This window comes from Bombyx mori, chromosome 3 (genome assembly GCF_030269925.1).
Source record: "Bombyx mori chromosome 3, ASM3026992v2".
In the NCBI taxonomy this organism is placed as follows: domain Eukaryota; kingdom Metazoa; phylum Arthropoda; class Insecta; order Lepidoptera; family Bombycidae; genus Bombyx; species Bombyx mori.
Genome location: NC_085109.1, coordinates 9,534,461 through 9,550,995, shown reverse-complemented (window position 1 = coordinate 9,550,995; position 16,535 = coordinate 9,534,461). Strand labels below are relative to the sequence as shown.

Genomic DNA, 16,535 nt, shown 5'->3' with positions numbered 1-16,535 from the left:
TACCCTGCTTATTTCTGCTATGAAGCAGTAATGCGTTTCGGTTTGAAGGGTAGAGCAGCCGTTAAATACTGAGACCTTAGAACTTATATCTCAAGGTGGGTGGCGCGTTTACGTTGTAGATGTCTATGGGCTCCAGTAACCGCTTAACACAAGGTGGGCTGTGAGCTCGTCCACCCATAAATGCAATAAAAAATAAAGAAAATTAAAAGTAATAGATCTAGTTTTCTGACAGCTGACAGTCACTAAAGGATATTAATGGATGAAACTAGCATTATCTTGATAGCAGAGGATATTGGAAGCCTGCACAAATAGGCACTGGTATCCTGGTTATCTCTGTTGCCCAATCACGCGCTCGGGATCAAAACGAGACTTTGACCTTCCTCATGACTCAAAGTGGTTGACATCGTTCATGTTATGATGTCGTTACGTGACATTACGTGAGCCGTTAGCACACTTGCCCATTGTACACGACAAATAAATTTGAACTACTTCAATAAAACTGGCAAACAGACGATTCCGAATTCAATCATCACAACAATAGCGGAGCACTCGCAAAACGTTGTAGTAACGATAACAAGACACTTAACGCAGTCGTTTAAATATTTAAATAATGAGTGTGAGGACTAAGAGCTCGCTCCCTACGTAAGGGACCGAATATAATGAAGAATCTACCTAAACGAAAATCTTACATATTTTGTCACTTGTGCATTAAATACCCATAGACGATGACCGAGCTTGGCGCGGTTTTTTTTTTTTAATTGTGTTTTTTAGAAATTACATTTAAATACAAGTTACACATTGATAAAATAATGAAATATTCCAAGATCATTTAGGCATTTTTAATTGAACACGTGAGTTAAAAAGACACAAATAATATAAATAAACAATTCATTTTCTTGGTCTAACCTTAAACCAAACACTCATTGGCTTCGGGTGGCTTAACAACGCCATCTGCTGAAATAACTTTAGTGTTATTGTGACTTTAAAGCAGTTAGTTGCTCTCAATTATGAAAAATAGTGTTATTATTCGCCAATAGATGTCGGGAAGAGTCATAAAGTTGATTATCGATAAAACTGATTATTGAAAACACGAATAAAAGAACATTTTCTGAAAATAATCCGTAGCTAGATCGATTTATCGCCCCCGAAATCCCCTGTATACTAAATTTTATAAAAATCGTTGGAGCCATTTTCGAGTTTCAAATTATATATATAGAATTGCTCGTTTAAAGGTATAAATCATTATGAAAGATTAATACATTAAAATTAAATAGTGCAAGACATTCTGAACACGGAAACTGCTTAAAATTAAATTCGAAAAGCAACATTCATTACTGCATTTAAGAAGGCCGTGTGACAGTTTTAAATTGAGCTGCCGCGCCGAATCGATTGTCAATTGTTTTTGACATTGACGAGATTTGAAATTACAAGTGCTTGCTTCGCGAATGATTGGTTTTCGGCATTGGTCGCCTAGCCAGCCGAGGGAACAGGTATGGTTGGAATCGGTAACGACTACCCTCTGAATATAATTTTCATGACACCGTTGCAGACGTTTCAAATTTGACTCAATTTACTTAATAGAACTACACAATCATTAATTCTCCAATCCGCATTTCGTCTAAAATTGTTTTTAATTTGGTGCACAAAAGCAATATGTATTTAAAAAAGTTCTTATTTAGATTTAAATGTAGCACATTGATTTGAACACAATAGACTTAGACTTAGACTTAACAATGATATAATAACAGCAGAATTATATGTATTTTATGACACGTCAGCCGAATATTATTGTTGGTATTGTACATCTCTAAATATCATATGAACGAATGATAATTTGCAATTCAATAATCACAATAATAGGGATTTAAAAAACTGTTTGTCTAAACTGGCAGCGTACTTAATGCAGCCGACGGAATATTTTAATAATGACTCCGTCCGCCCTCGCGGATCTTGTTACAATTCCCGCGTTATCTACGTCGCGGCACTCCTCAATTGTTACCTACTAAAACCTACTTTGACAATTGTGTTGAAAATTTCGCGCCTGTAAATCGTAACTTTATGATATTTGCGTTTCGAAACTCTTTGTAATGTAGGCATTGAAATGAACACGCATTTCTTTTATTGTTTGTGACTCGTGTAGATAATTTAAGACGTAAAAATTTGGAATATTTTTTAAGAAGGCTAATTGACCGTACATTACAATGGTTTAAGAATATACGGGTGCGTAAAACTGGTAATCTTGTTGTTGTTCCATAATACCTTTTTAAAGTTGTCGTGGCCTAAAGGATAAGACGTCTGTTGCATTCGTATCTAGCCATGCAACGGTGTTCGAATCCCGCAGGCGGGTACCAATTTTTCTAATGAAATACATATTAGTAAACTAACTTCATTTTCATACCCAACCGTCGCTGTAATTTCTATAATGAGTATTGTGATATTTTAAGTCTGGTTTGCTTTTATTTGTGAACCAATGATTTAAAATATTCGCACCTTATAAACGACACTCGTTTTGTTGTGTCCATATTCTATGGTGACTTTAACACCAACGTATCTCATTTAACGGAATAAAAAAAAATGTTGTTTTTTGTACGTTATTACAAAGTTAAGTCGTACACTGTGTACTTTACTAATTTGTACGTTATTACAAAGTTAAGTCGTACACTGTGTACTTTACTAATTTGTACGTTATTACAAAGTTAAGTCGTACACTGTGTGCTTTACTAATTTGTACGTTATTACAAAGTTAAGTCGTACATTGTGTGCATTACTAATAAAAATCTTACGTTACGGACGTTTTTTCCCGATTAGGTTACCCCTCCGCATCGTCCCATAAGGAACTTCGTTCCAAAAAGTCAAGTTTAAATATGATTTGTTGACATTGCACGTAATCTCTGTAGGTACTTTAAATCGTTTGAAAGACTTGACCACCATCGCGATCGTATTCACGAAAAAAAAAAAAAGAAAACGGGAAATTTGTTTTGGCGTCATAATTTTCAGTTGACATTTTTAAGCGCATAAATTAACAAAGTTTGCCGTCGTCGCGACCCCGTATATTCGGCTTAACCCTTTAGCACCCACCTTGGGTAATTCCCACCCTGAGCGTACCCAACCCTTTCAGCAATAGAATAAATTACAGGCCGTTTTATGTCGCAGATACCGACGGTACGAAAATGTAAAACACATTATTTTGAATCCGACCGCTTAGCCTTTATAGGTGTAGTGCTTTATGAGTTCGTTGCAATTAGACAAGAGCAGCTTTTTAGGATTAAGCGGGGCTTAATCTTGCCTCGAGGCGGCTCAGAGCTTTTACGATAACGATTTGAGATATCGGAATGCGTTGCGAAAGCTATTTACTTTGTAACCGATTTCAGTTTATGGCAAAATTGTCTAAAATTACTCTGTAGTCTAACTGTTTTTACCTGCATTGAGTTATAAAATTAAGTTAATGTGTTTTTTATATTTTAAATCATGATTATATCATTTTCTACTCCTCGAATAATATTTTCATGGTCACGGCCGCCTAAAATGCTGTACGTCAACATTTAAATATCTTCTTCAATCTTTAAAATAGTATGTTTACAGTAAGATAATCACGCAACCCTAAAAGTAGTTTTAATTAATTAAAAATAATAAATAAAACCGACAAACATTGTTCACTTGTGTCATTGTTGTCAGCCAAACACTATATAAACGTAGGCGCAATTGGTGTATCGAATATCTTTAACACCAGTTTCTACCAGGAAACGAGACTCGTGCTCTAGTCAGTTCAGGTCAAGGTCATACGCTAACAGAACTGTAGTGGTGGCATACACATTAGGGTCACTGTTTTCCGAACACTACTTAACAACTGGTTGACTGTGAGTTCATTCGACTCTCTATTTATAAAAAAAAATTAAATTTAATATGGTAAAAACAAAATGTAAAGTAAAAACGGTTTCAAACCAATGTTTCCATCCTCAAAGAACTTCATATTCGAAATAGACTTTCGCCGATTGTTCAGCTACGAATTCTCAAGTTCTTTGGACACATCTCCGGAAAGGAAGATTCAGTGGAGAGACTTGTCGTACAGGGCCGTGTAGAAGACAGAAGAACTCGAGGTCGATCGACGCGCTGAATTAACCTCATCACCAGTACTACGAAAGCCATCGCAGTGTGCTCGCAATGCCAACAGCCGCCTCCAATGGAGGAACATCGCTCGGCCTGCGACTGCCTTGGAAGCGAGCGGTGACAACGAAACGCAACCCTGTCCACCGACAGCCACGACTGCTCTGCCAAGAGTATCCGACTAGGAAGAAATATGATAAAAAACCGATAACGCAACAGAAAATGGATGCGGTATTAACTTGTTCAGCTAAGCATAATTGCGGGTTTTGCGATTAAGATATTAATTAGTAAAATTTGTACTCGCAATGGATGAGTACAAAATTCAGGGGTGAACGAACCGTCTTACTCAAACTAAGATGAGACCTTGCACCTGCAAAACCATTCCATTCACCTATGTTACATATCAGCTCAAGAATCATCAGCGCGGCTTCCATATTCAGCTATAGACTCCGTTTTTTTAAAAACAATCCGCATATACTCTGAATTCTAAATACCCCAAGAAATTCAGTCGCTAACACGATTACTTTGCCCCCTTTAAATATGCCTAAGCAGATAAATAGCCAAGCAAAAGGTATTCAAAACTTTCATTGACTAATCGCATTCTCTCAGACAATACCAACATCACCACCCAAAACGGATACAAAGAATAAAGTGCAAACTTACTTGCCATTGGAGAGAGGAATTTAACGGTGGATAGTAGATAATATGTATATGTGTATATATATTTACGCTTATATGTTTTTTGTGTATGTATTTGTAATTTAATATAAATTTCATTGCACCTACCACTATTTTATCTGCTCTACCTTTGGTTGACTGGTAGAGAATACCTTAAGCATTAAGTCCACCAATGTAAATTTTACATGAAATGTAATAAATAAATAATCATAAGCTATGAGAAGCCGACCTGATTGAAGCTGAGAAGCCGACTGTGGTCTACTATAATACATGAAATAAATAATAGAGAAAAACACCCACGATCATCCCCGAGGCTCCCAATTAGGATCTCCACTATTATGAAAACGAAACTATAATTACATATGTTTAAATATGTATGTACATATAAGATATTAAACTCTCAAACAAAGAGCAAACAAACCTGCTCCTTACGCAAATGTTTACCCTAAGTCACAAATGTATCCACGATCTTTGGCCCAACTAGAGCTGCCGAAATAAAGCGCCACCGAATTCATATTATTTTTTCTTTGTACGGGCTCTAAGTCCACCTGATATGCAAGTGGTAACCGGAGCCCGTGGATGCCACCACCTACCTTGAGACTTGAGGCCTGTATTTTAATTTTAAAGTAATTGCGCAAATTATGTTTTTTGCAAGTTCGATTTTTATTACACGATATTGTAATTGTATGAAGTCGTCGCGGCCTAAAGGATAAAAACGTCCGGTGCATTCGTGTAGAGCTATGCACCGGTGTTCGAATCCCAAGCGGGTGCCAATTTTTCTAAAGAAATACGTACTCAACAATTGTTTACGATTGTGAGTCCGCACGCACGGGTATATACCACCACCCTGTCTATTTCTGCCGTGAAGCAGTAATGCATTTCGGTTTGAAGGGCGGGGCAGCCGCTCTAACTATACTGAGACCTTAGAACTGATATCTCAAGGTGGGCGACGCATTTACGTCGTAGATGTCTATGGGCTCCAGTAACCACTTAACAACAGGTGGGCTGTGAGCTCGTTCGCCCAAAAAAAAAAGAAACACCAGACGCGCAATCCTTTAGTCTCAAACTTATCCGCAAACAAATGTTAGGAAAAACCGCTATCGGATCATTCGAATTAAATCGTATATTTATGCGACAGATTTCCCATTGACAGAAGGCACTTATCCGCGTAGTGAAAATACCTCCTACAACCAATATTTGAGAATGCTCATTAATTGCATAATTTACAGTTTTCATGTTATAGCTTCAAAATATAAATATTCCTAAATATTTTTTATCCTAGTTGAGAATTTTATTTACGACTAGCGACCCGGCCTCGCTTCGCTTCGGAAACATTAAAACACACATGAAACCAAAAAAAAAAAAAAAAAAATTAAAAAAAGTAGCCTATATTCATCAGGGACAATGTCGGCTTCTAATGGAAAAATATTTTTTCAAATCGGTCCAGTAGTTTCGGAGCCTATTCGAAACAAACAAACAAACAAATCTTTCCTCTTTATAATATTAGTATAGATATAGAAAAAAAAAGGATTAACTCAAGTTAACTTCCTTCCGATCTTAAAGCTATCAGAATAATTCGTTTTAGTTTAAGATTCTTCCTCATCCACGACATGAAAAATGGAAAGGGATTGTTTCATTTTGTATTCCCTGTTCAAAGATTCAAAGGAAAGGGCAGGCTCCAGACGATTTGCGATTTGCATTCGTTAAAAATGTTGGAATTCTTTGTATTGTGTGCACAGTGTGTAATCGTCGTGTCGTACTTTGACTAACAAATTTTGATACTCGACATGCTATTTTAGATTTTTTGATGAAAAAAATCTTTTTTTTTTGTGTAAGCTGTTCGCTGGCTTCATTTTAAAAACTACACTACTTTAAAAAGTGAATTTCAATTTGAAATTTTGTTATTTACTTTGTTAGGTAAACAACGTAGTTTCAGTAACTAAATAAAAGCAAGAAATAGTAACGTGTAATTAAACACAAAATAACTTTTGAACAGAAATGATCAAGAGCATTGAAGTCGCAGTAGTAGTGGATTGGCCGCATCAGAAGACGTGCCAGTTCGCTCCATTGCTTCGGACGAAGGGGTTTTTTCTACGACTTTGAAAAATCGCGCCGCGCTACGAGAGGGTTGAACCCAAACATTTTAATGCCATTTGCTAGATTGCGTCTTGCATTTTTCCTCCGATACTACAGCGCTAATCCGCGAAGACGCCCGGGATTACCAGGATAAAAGTCTTTACCTTTTTAGTTTGATTCCAATGTCCCCGGATTAGGGTGGAATTTTTTAACGGCTCTCTAAGACCCTCCGCGGTGATTAGAGAAAGGGTTGGGCAAAGCACTTTAGAGTAATTATTTTACATTTCTTCGAACATCATTCTCTGAGAGTCGGTCGAGTGATTTCACTTATTAGTCTTTTGTTTTAAGGATCTAGGGTGTTTAATCGAATGTAGACATTTATTGTTGAAGCACTTTTCCTGAATCTATCCTAATCTATCTCAAGTATTAATATATTTTTTTTAATTTTACGTATTTATTTCTCCGTTGTATCAAAAAAATTGCGTATTCACATATTTAAGTTATAAATTATCTTGTCTATTCCGTCAACTAAATCCTCTTTAATGTAGTATGATCATAAAACAGAAAAACTATTAAATTTACAATTAAATTTTGATACGGCACAAGAAAAAAAATATATATTTGACGCATCCAAAAATGAATTCGTCGACAATGAAATTTGTCACAAGCTTTTACATGAAACTGTTTCACCTATTCGTAGTTGTTTTGACAAAGAATAAAGGTAAGACCGCACTCTGCGAAACTGCACCGCGGTCAATAAGCACTATTTAACACATCAAGCTTGTTTCGTGCTGCATTATACAGTACGTAGGAAAATCGAGTCAGTTGACTTATAACTACGCAAGATGAAGAATGAACAAAAGTGGCATAATTTTATTAATACATTCATTGTCTTTTCGGATTAAAAGTGAACAATTTCCAAAAATATTCGAAATTGAGTTAATATGCGTAATCATTTGGTATCACCAGTATTTTCTCATAAATACTGTCAATGAGCGTAGGTAACTTATTTCTTTTTAGTTCTATTAACAAAATTAATACATAATTTTATCTTACTTTAACAGACAGATAATGTAACTAGTAAAAAATAAAAAAATAAGTTTTAAACATGATTAATATTAAAAATATCGCATGTTAAACCTTTAAAACACTCTCTTGTAAAATTTGTTAGTTTTGAGATTATACAGTTTTAATGCGAGAAGACGATATCTTGATATTGTGTTAGGCAGATAAAGCGCGTGTGTCAGTTACAGCGCAGCTCCATATAGTGCGACGTTACCTTAACACTCTATAGAATGTTGCTTTGGAAACTTTAACATGACACGTGGAACGTATGAAAATTCATTTAACTTTTGTGTTCCTTGAAACAATTACACATATTTGAATGACACTTTTAGTTTGCAAACGTTTTGTTGCTGAGTAATAATGTTAAAAGAGGAGATTTGTGTTTACACGTATACATAGCTGATTTAAAATACATTTAATCTATGTACCTAATTGATGATGATGAAATTCATCATAGAATTATTATGATTAATATTCAATTAGCATCGTATTAAACTAAGCAGTGCGTGTACCGTTGAACTTCATTCAATATGTTTTTTTTTTTATGTTTATAATTTTACGTATGCTCGAGTCCACGGTAATATAACTTTTTTTGCTTATCTAATCATTGGTAGCATTAGGGGCTATTTCAATTACACACGGCTTGTTAGGTAAAGTGACTAATCTCAGCCTGGGAAGACTTGCGAACACTAACCCAGTATTCAATTGATAAAATGGATACTGAAACGCCCGCCCTACCTTTTTAGTCCCAAAAACTTTTAGCATTTACAGGGACAAATTGGAATTAGAAATTAGAGAGTTAAGTACTAAATAATAAGTAAGTTAAGTACTAATAAATAAATTGATATATACTGTTACATATTGAGGACTTGAAGGTAGGGTTAGAAAGGAGGTCGGGTGGCATTTCTGTCTGAACTAGAGTCTTCTATCACTTTTGAAGCACTATGCAATATGCTATCAGTAATATAGTTTGAAGCAACTTTAGCCTTCGAACACCAAAAGGTCGATAGCATTTAAGGCCTATAATTTAATACGGACTCATGTGCTTTTTGTAGAAGTGGGGCCTGTTTCCACCTCTAAACCGTAGTTTTTAAATTAATCAAGAACATTTTAGTTTCAAAATAGCCACACAGCCGTCTTACGACGATTTCGATTATAGTTATTAGTCATCGTCACACACCGATATTAATAAGACCAGAGATAGTCAAAATTGGTGCGAAAGTAAAAACGTGACTATAACACTTTAAATAAAATTATCGACCGTGATCCAATTGATCACAAGTATAATACATTTGAATTACAAAAGTACAAATCCTGTAATTCAGCCTCGCCTAATGCCGACAGTAGGTTTTCTCAGAAAAACATTTCTAAACATTTCAGAAGCAGTTAAATGAATAAACTTTAACTCGAATCTGCTAGAACGTAAATTAACATCCTTCAAAAGAGCAAAATTAACAGACCATATATTCTGTTAAAATGATGACTTGTATTACAAAATAAATAACAAAACTTAGCCATCATACTTTGAATTATGATTAGATAGATAGTTGTAAAGATCGTAACGTCACAGACGGGAAGCTTGCAAGATAGATGCCCTCCGTACATCATAAGGTTAATAAGAGGGCTCCCGAACTAACGATGCCGCTTTGTCAACGCGCCTTAACCCGCCGGCGCCATCTTGCGCGCCATGTTGGATTTCAATCTGCTTAGAGCTTAATGAATTTGCGTCTATTGATTTTGTTTAACCCCTTTTTGTTTTGCTTAATTAACCTTTCTGTGTAGAAAAGCAGCTGAGACAAGGGAGTTGAAGGTTACACTGAAATGTTTGTTTTGTAGTTCGAAAATTAGGGTTCCATTAAAAAGGTGCGCTTCTAATTTAAGTAATTAAATACGATTTTGGTACAAACACAAAATGAGATCTAAAACTCAAGTGAATAAGGCATTTAGAAAGACTAACTAACAAACTATAATATATCACACAAATACAAAAAATATATACAATAAGTCAATTGACAGAACAACGGACGCGAACGATTTATGAAAATTGCTCGTCGCATTTAGAGTTAACAGCGCTTCACTCATCATACGAATACATTAACACCGTTTAAAGGTGCACCGAAAGCTCGAATCGCGTCATACAAAAGCCTGCACGGTGCGGGAGGGACATTTAAAATTTACAAATGCGTAATTATGCACCCGCATTGTCGCGGCGCGGCAAAAGGGTTACACGCGAGCTTTCTTCCCACCCCTTCCTCTTACTCCCGGCTTCCGAGCCTAATGCTATATTTAATTTTCTCTAAGGCTCTCTCATTAATAATACGAAGGTTGCGACTTAAAGTGGCGCTTACACGACGATGTCAGAACACAGATATACGAACCGAAACTAAATATGATATCTAATATATTTTAAAAGAACATTCGTAGATCGTGGAGTTAGTATATTTTGCTGCCTAAGACCCAGCCGTCACAGAGTACAGAGGCGGTCAGAAGTTTCTTACTTCTCCTCACAGATCCGCAGACAGGACCAATTGTAACGCCTTGCTATTGTTAGCCGGCTCCTTTGGACTTTTTAGCCATTAATCCAAAAATTCTTAACTTATCGCGACCCGGATTGAGAATTTCTTACATAATAAAATCGATTGTACAATCCTAACAACAAGGTTTCTTCAGAGCCATCTGCGTTCAACGGACTTCCACCAATTGAATTCGGATGCCAGTGGATGTTAATGGTGCTAGTGGAAGGTTCAAGACCGGCCGAAGACGTCTCTGCGCCTTTCCTGGCCAGTTCACCCGTTATTTCGTTTGTCTCTATACCACCCTACCCAGCACGTAACAAAAGGTTAGCCTATTAGGACTATCCAGCTTGTTTAGAGTTTCATAAACACAAAACAGATTCTACATCAAAAATGACTTTTATATTTATACCACATCCACTTTAACAGATTTCACGGTTTAAAGTTTTGTATCTATAAAAGCAGCGCGTGAACGTGAGTGTGGATAATTTATCATGATTTCGAAAGGGTTATTGGTACCCGTTAAGAGGGCAGGATTGTGCCTCCGTGACAGCCACGGAGCGCGGAATTTACATTTTCAAGTGCGTTCTAAATTGTTTCTAGAACGGAACAAAGAGAACTTGAACGATGCCTAAGCGGTTCAAGTTACTGATCTCTTTATATGGAACTGTTACGTCAAACGTTGGCGCGTATGTGTGTGAATTGCTGGAACTGTCCATAGATTGATACGATTATTTATTTCTTTTGCAAGTACAAAGCAGATTTTGAAATTAAATACCTATATTTTTTTTATTGTCCTTTGTAGCCAGACGAGCATACGGCCCGCCTGATAGTGAGAGGTTACCGTCACCCATAGACTTCAGCAATGCCAGGGGCAGAGCCAGGCCGCTGCGTATCGCATTTATGGGTTACCCTTTATTTTATTGCGTAGATGAGTGGAAAAGCTTATGATCGACCTAGTGTTAAGTGGCTAATGGAGACGATAGAGACCAAACTGAAATTTTTTAATCAAATAGTTACATCGTAAATAGTTCATAAAAAATATTTTCTTTATTTTCATACATTAAATTTTTTGTAATTCAATAACGATTTAATAACTAGAAGATCGATAGCGACATTTACGTTGTAGATGTCTACAAACTCTGGTAACCACATAACGCCAGGACCTCTTGTGAGTTCCATCAGCTGTTTAAGCAATAAAAAAAACTGCTAAAAATTGTTATTTTCAAAAACCACTGTAACTGAAGCCTTCGAGACAGATCAGTCAATGTCGCCCTACAGTTAGCAAAGCAGGGAAGTGTCTCAAACCTCGTTACGTACACGTACGGTGTCAAAGCGCTGTAACTTAATTATCCACCTACGACACGGCGCATCGAGTGACGACACTCCAAGCGCCTGCACACGCTCTCTGTACGATAATTGTTAACGTGTTAACATTTGAAATGTATCTTGTAATAATTATTAATAATTCTTCGGTTTTCGCGATTGATAGACTAAAACTAAAATTAAAAATTAAAACTATACGATTTATTCTCGCGTTTTCATTTGTTTATGAAATGTGTGTAAACCTATTTACTAGAACTATAGTACCTTCATGGTCACGGACTACGAAGGTGTTTTTCGTCGACATTTCAATATCGTGCAAGCCACCGTCTTTTTTTTTCTATAAAAAATATTTCTAGATTCGTTACGTTACGTTTCATCTTAGACAAAATGTTCGAAATAATAATAATAATGTATTGAAGCACGATATTGCTTAATTTCTTGAACATTATCGTACTACTTCATCGTTCGATTTGGCTTTATGATGGGTAGATTGATTTTACAACATAATTGTAAACGTTCACTCGTCTAACCGACTTCAAATGGAAATGAGATCCGCAATTCGACCAAGTTTGTTTACTTTTTCAATTGTTTTTTTAACACTAAATCAACTTGCATAATATTTTTAATAATAGATATTTTTTATTTGTTTTGATAATTTTAAATGTATTTCGATAATCTATGTACACATACGAAATTGTTGTCTGAAATAAATCATTTTCATTCATTCATTCAATACCAATTTCAGTAATAACAACAACAGTATTTTTTTTCGTTATGTTTAGCCATGTATAAATAAAATACAGGCTTGTAAAATAACCATTCGCGTTGATTCTAATTTTATTATAATTTAATTACAACTTGCCATGTACGAAGCTAAAAGACTGGAATGGAAGAGAGTGTTGCCAAGAGCAAATCTTAAAATTTAGCAACTTAGTTAGGATTGAAGTGTTGCCATTACAATATTATAATAAAATTCTAATGTTCATATTCTGATTGAACCAATGAAGTAGGAAACCTATGGAAATGAAACGTCAACCAAAATTTCGTGCCAGTGTGACGTCATCTGGCCACAAAACATGGCGGCTTTAGTGCTGTACAAAAGATTTCAATGTTATCAGGTTTTATCGATAAACGTTCTTGGCTCATTTTATTTTAAATATTGTTGAGTATTATTTATTTGTAGAATTTATACTTTAATGGGAAGTAAGTAGGTATATTGTTATGTGCAAATATGATATGATTTAGATGGGTGAAATCTAAGACAAGTTCGTCCTTCGAATTTGCCAAGTAAACGATATGATGATTTTTAAAAGTTGCTACACTGATTTTATAAAGTTGTCGTTTGTTGCAAAACATAAAGATATGGCGTAGTTCAAAGCCATCAGCCCATATCTAGCATGCTAAATGTTATCGTATTTTGAGTACGTGTTTTTCTTAGACTATTACAATCTATTTTAATTGTTTTGCTGACTCTAAAGTCCGTAACATACTACCGCAGCGCACCCCAAGGAAGGTGCGCCGCACCATTTGAATCACTTTCGCTTGAGAGTGATTCAAATTTTAAACTTATCAAGGGACCGCGTGAAAAAAAAAACACTTACAGAACATTTATTCATTAATTACAAACGTCATTCCTTGTGACTTCCTCTCTAAAATCACTTAATTATTAAATATTTAACAAATTTACAATAGTGTTTTACTCACTGCGGAATAAAACTATTTTATTTAAATAGTTCCGAAGAGATTTTGTCGGTAGCCTTTTCCCCGAAATATCTAAACAGAATGTCTAAATATGTTTTGATGACATATTTTAAAGTGGTATTTATGATTAGTGTCATGATCAATAGATTCCGACCGAAAAATGGATTTTTCGGATGAGGGCTCCATAATGAATTTAAATACATATAGATAATAGTTTTAGGGCATCGACTTTCTTGAGATCCTATAAAATACGTTTTAATTATTATTTTTGTATGTTTTAAGCATGATAAATTATGAAATTTTATATATGTAATCAATCATATTAAATCGATATCAAAGTCAATAAATAATGTACAACCCAAAACAGACGGCCGAACTGACGTGACAATGACATTTGGCGCGCTAAACATGGCGGATTTTCGGCCTCATTAGACGGAGACGGAGATATTTATGTATATTCATGTTTCATTTTATGTACGCACTGAAATACTGTTATATTGTTTTCCTGCGAGTTAAAGTGCTTAGTAAGAACGAGATAGATATATGTTTATGTATGTTCCTTCAAAATGGGTGCTATTTATATAAGCAATTGTACGTATAGAACAATATGTCGTGTCCCTACTATATAGGATTGAACAGCCTTTTAAAGCAGTGACAGATGACAGAGTTCTTCTGGTAGTGAGTGGATGACCGACCCATATATGTCACCACTCATCTTGAGACATCTTTAAGTCTCGATTGTAGAGTTTAACGATGTCCCAACTCTTCAAACCAGAACGCAGGACCGCCTCACAGCAGAAATAGGCAAAGCTTTCGTATTTACCCGTACGTAAGATTGTAATACTCCCTTTTTTACGTAAGGGTATCGAATTTACGAATACCCAGCCGATATGTTATAAGAGCTCTCTCTACCAACAGCAATTACGCAAAATTCAACTTCTACGGGTCTTCGTTTTTATTTCTAGATGTTTTTCCTTCATTGTAGAAGTCGTTAGTGAACATAATAATCCATTTATATATTTCATTAGAAAAAAAAGATATTTAACAACGCCATTGTTGTATTGTTCGATGCGAGTACAACGCGCCTTGTCACAAAGACGCCGATACTCAAATAGGTATATTTCTTTCTAACGAAAAGCGTTTCAACACAAGCTTCTTGCTTTGATAATGATGGGCACATAAAATCCTTCGTCAGTTACTTTGGCCCTTAGGAGTGAAATTACAAATAATTCTTACTAATAGATTATTCTGCATTTTACCCCGAATATGTAGACTGCAGAATAATCATTTTCCTAGTAACAACGGCTTATATTCTACTTTATTAAGCAGTCATTTGAGCCAAGTAAATACAATATCCGTACAGATGTTGATTTACCATCAAATCATTAAGCACAACAACAAAAACATTTACAAATAAAAATGTATATCGAAACAAGCTTCCTAAAATATCTTAAAACGTATTATATTTCGCAGACAGGGTAATATAGCAGGGGTGTTTATTAGGTGCAAGTGAAGGAGCGATGCCTAGCGACGCCCCGTAGCGACGCCGGCGACTACGCTCCGCTCAATATTGAAAGCAATTTTAAACAGGTGCCATATTTGTAACACGTGTCTGCTTCTGACTTAATGTGTACAGAATCTATTGAGCTATTCCGATTTTTTATTATTTTAATATACATACAGCTACGAAGGTATGGTAATGCATTATTGAATTACGATCGGCGAAATAATCAGCGGTTTTTAAATTCTAAGGAATTCTTTAATAAAAATACAGTCGTCTAAAAATATGATAATATTGTTTTAAATTCTTAACATTTAGATAAACTGTGTTCAAATCGTGATAAAAAAAATCGTCATCACACAAAATGAAGACGTAACTATATGTCCTTGTAACCAAATCACCCACCTCACAGGTGTCAAAAGAGGGATCTAAATTGATAATTAATTGTCACGCAAAACTTCTCGACAAAATTAAATACCCTTTTGAAGCGGACGCGAGCTACAACGGTCCCCGCTGACAATTTAATATCAGTTGGATCCTTTGGAAACGGGAAGAAGGGCGACTAGTCGACCGAATATTTCTGTATATATCCGCAGTAACGGACTGTCTACGCAGAAATTGATATTCTTATATTTTTATTTTTGTCATTTGAGAAGTTTGTACGTGTTAAATGTGTTGAACAAGATACTTCCGACTTAAAGGACAGATACGAATTTTGATTTTGATGGATATCAAAGAGTTTTAATAAAAGTCAAATAATCCAAAGCGTCAATTAATATATTACATACCTACACTAATTTTTTATAAACTTTTGTAGAAACTGAAATTCATAATTTTACAGAATTTTCAACTAAAACACCTTTTACGATTTAATCCCGCTTTTTTAATTGTCAGTATATTAAATCGTCTCGAATAGTACTTTACAGTTTTTGTAGTTACGAACGATCGTTTCGTAAAAGTAGTTTTAAAACACTGAAAACACTAGTGTTTTATTGTATTCCGCTTCCACTAGTCGCAGACATATCCAATACATTACAGCATTCGTTAGCACAATGTTTTAATGTCCACTTATAATATAACACTTTAGTCGTCGTGACCAATCCGGTCAATAAAAATAGTGAGATTTTTATTGACGGTATTTTTAAAGACGAATTTTCAAAATCAAATTAAATGACACTTTCCCTTATCACTTACCTGACAATTTAAAAGGTAGTGATCCCATCAAAGGATCCGGAGCAAACCTGGGCCCGAAATGGAAAGGATGGAAACCGTGGTGTCGAGTCTTGGACCTCGGCTCTCTGGGGCCGTCGACCGTGACTTTGATGGCTTTTTGGTACGTCGCGACTTGCGGAGGAGAAGTTGCCAGCATTATCGTTAGAGTAAAAGATTTCCCTGCGAAATAAAACATTTCAATATTAACATAGCACCAGATCAATATAATACGGTGAGGTATTTCATAAAAAGATTAACTCACGATCCAAGGGTCATGTCAAACGGCAACCTTTTTTTTATCCTACCTAAACTGACGGTCTAGGGAGACCACATCAGCGTAACCTTAACTAGTACGTGAG

The 16,535-nt window shown here is 35.6% G+C and overlaps 1 protein-coding gene across 1 annotated transcript in view; it reads right to left on the bottom strand.

Moving 5' to 3' along the window:
* The window catches only part of LOC105842405 (runt-related transcription factor 3), a 46,523-nt gene that overhangs the window by 1,536 nt on the left and 28,452 nt on the right, over window positions 1–16,535 (bottom strand). The window contains exon 4 of the mRNA XM_038018936.2: window positions 16,159–16,356. Within this exon, the coding sequence (XP_037874864.1) occupies window positions 16,159–16,356 (198 nt within the window). The remainder of the gene's footprint in view (window positions 1–16,158; window positions 16,357–16,535) is intronic.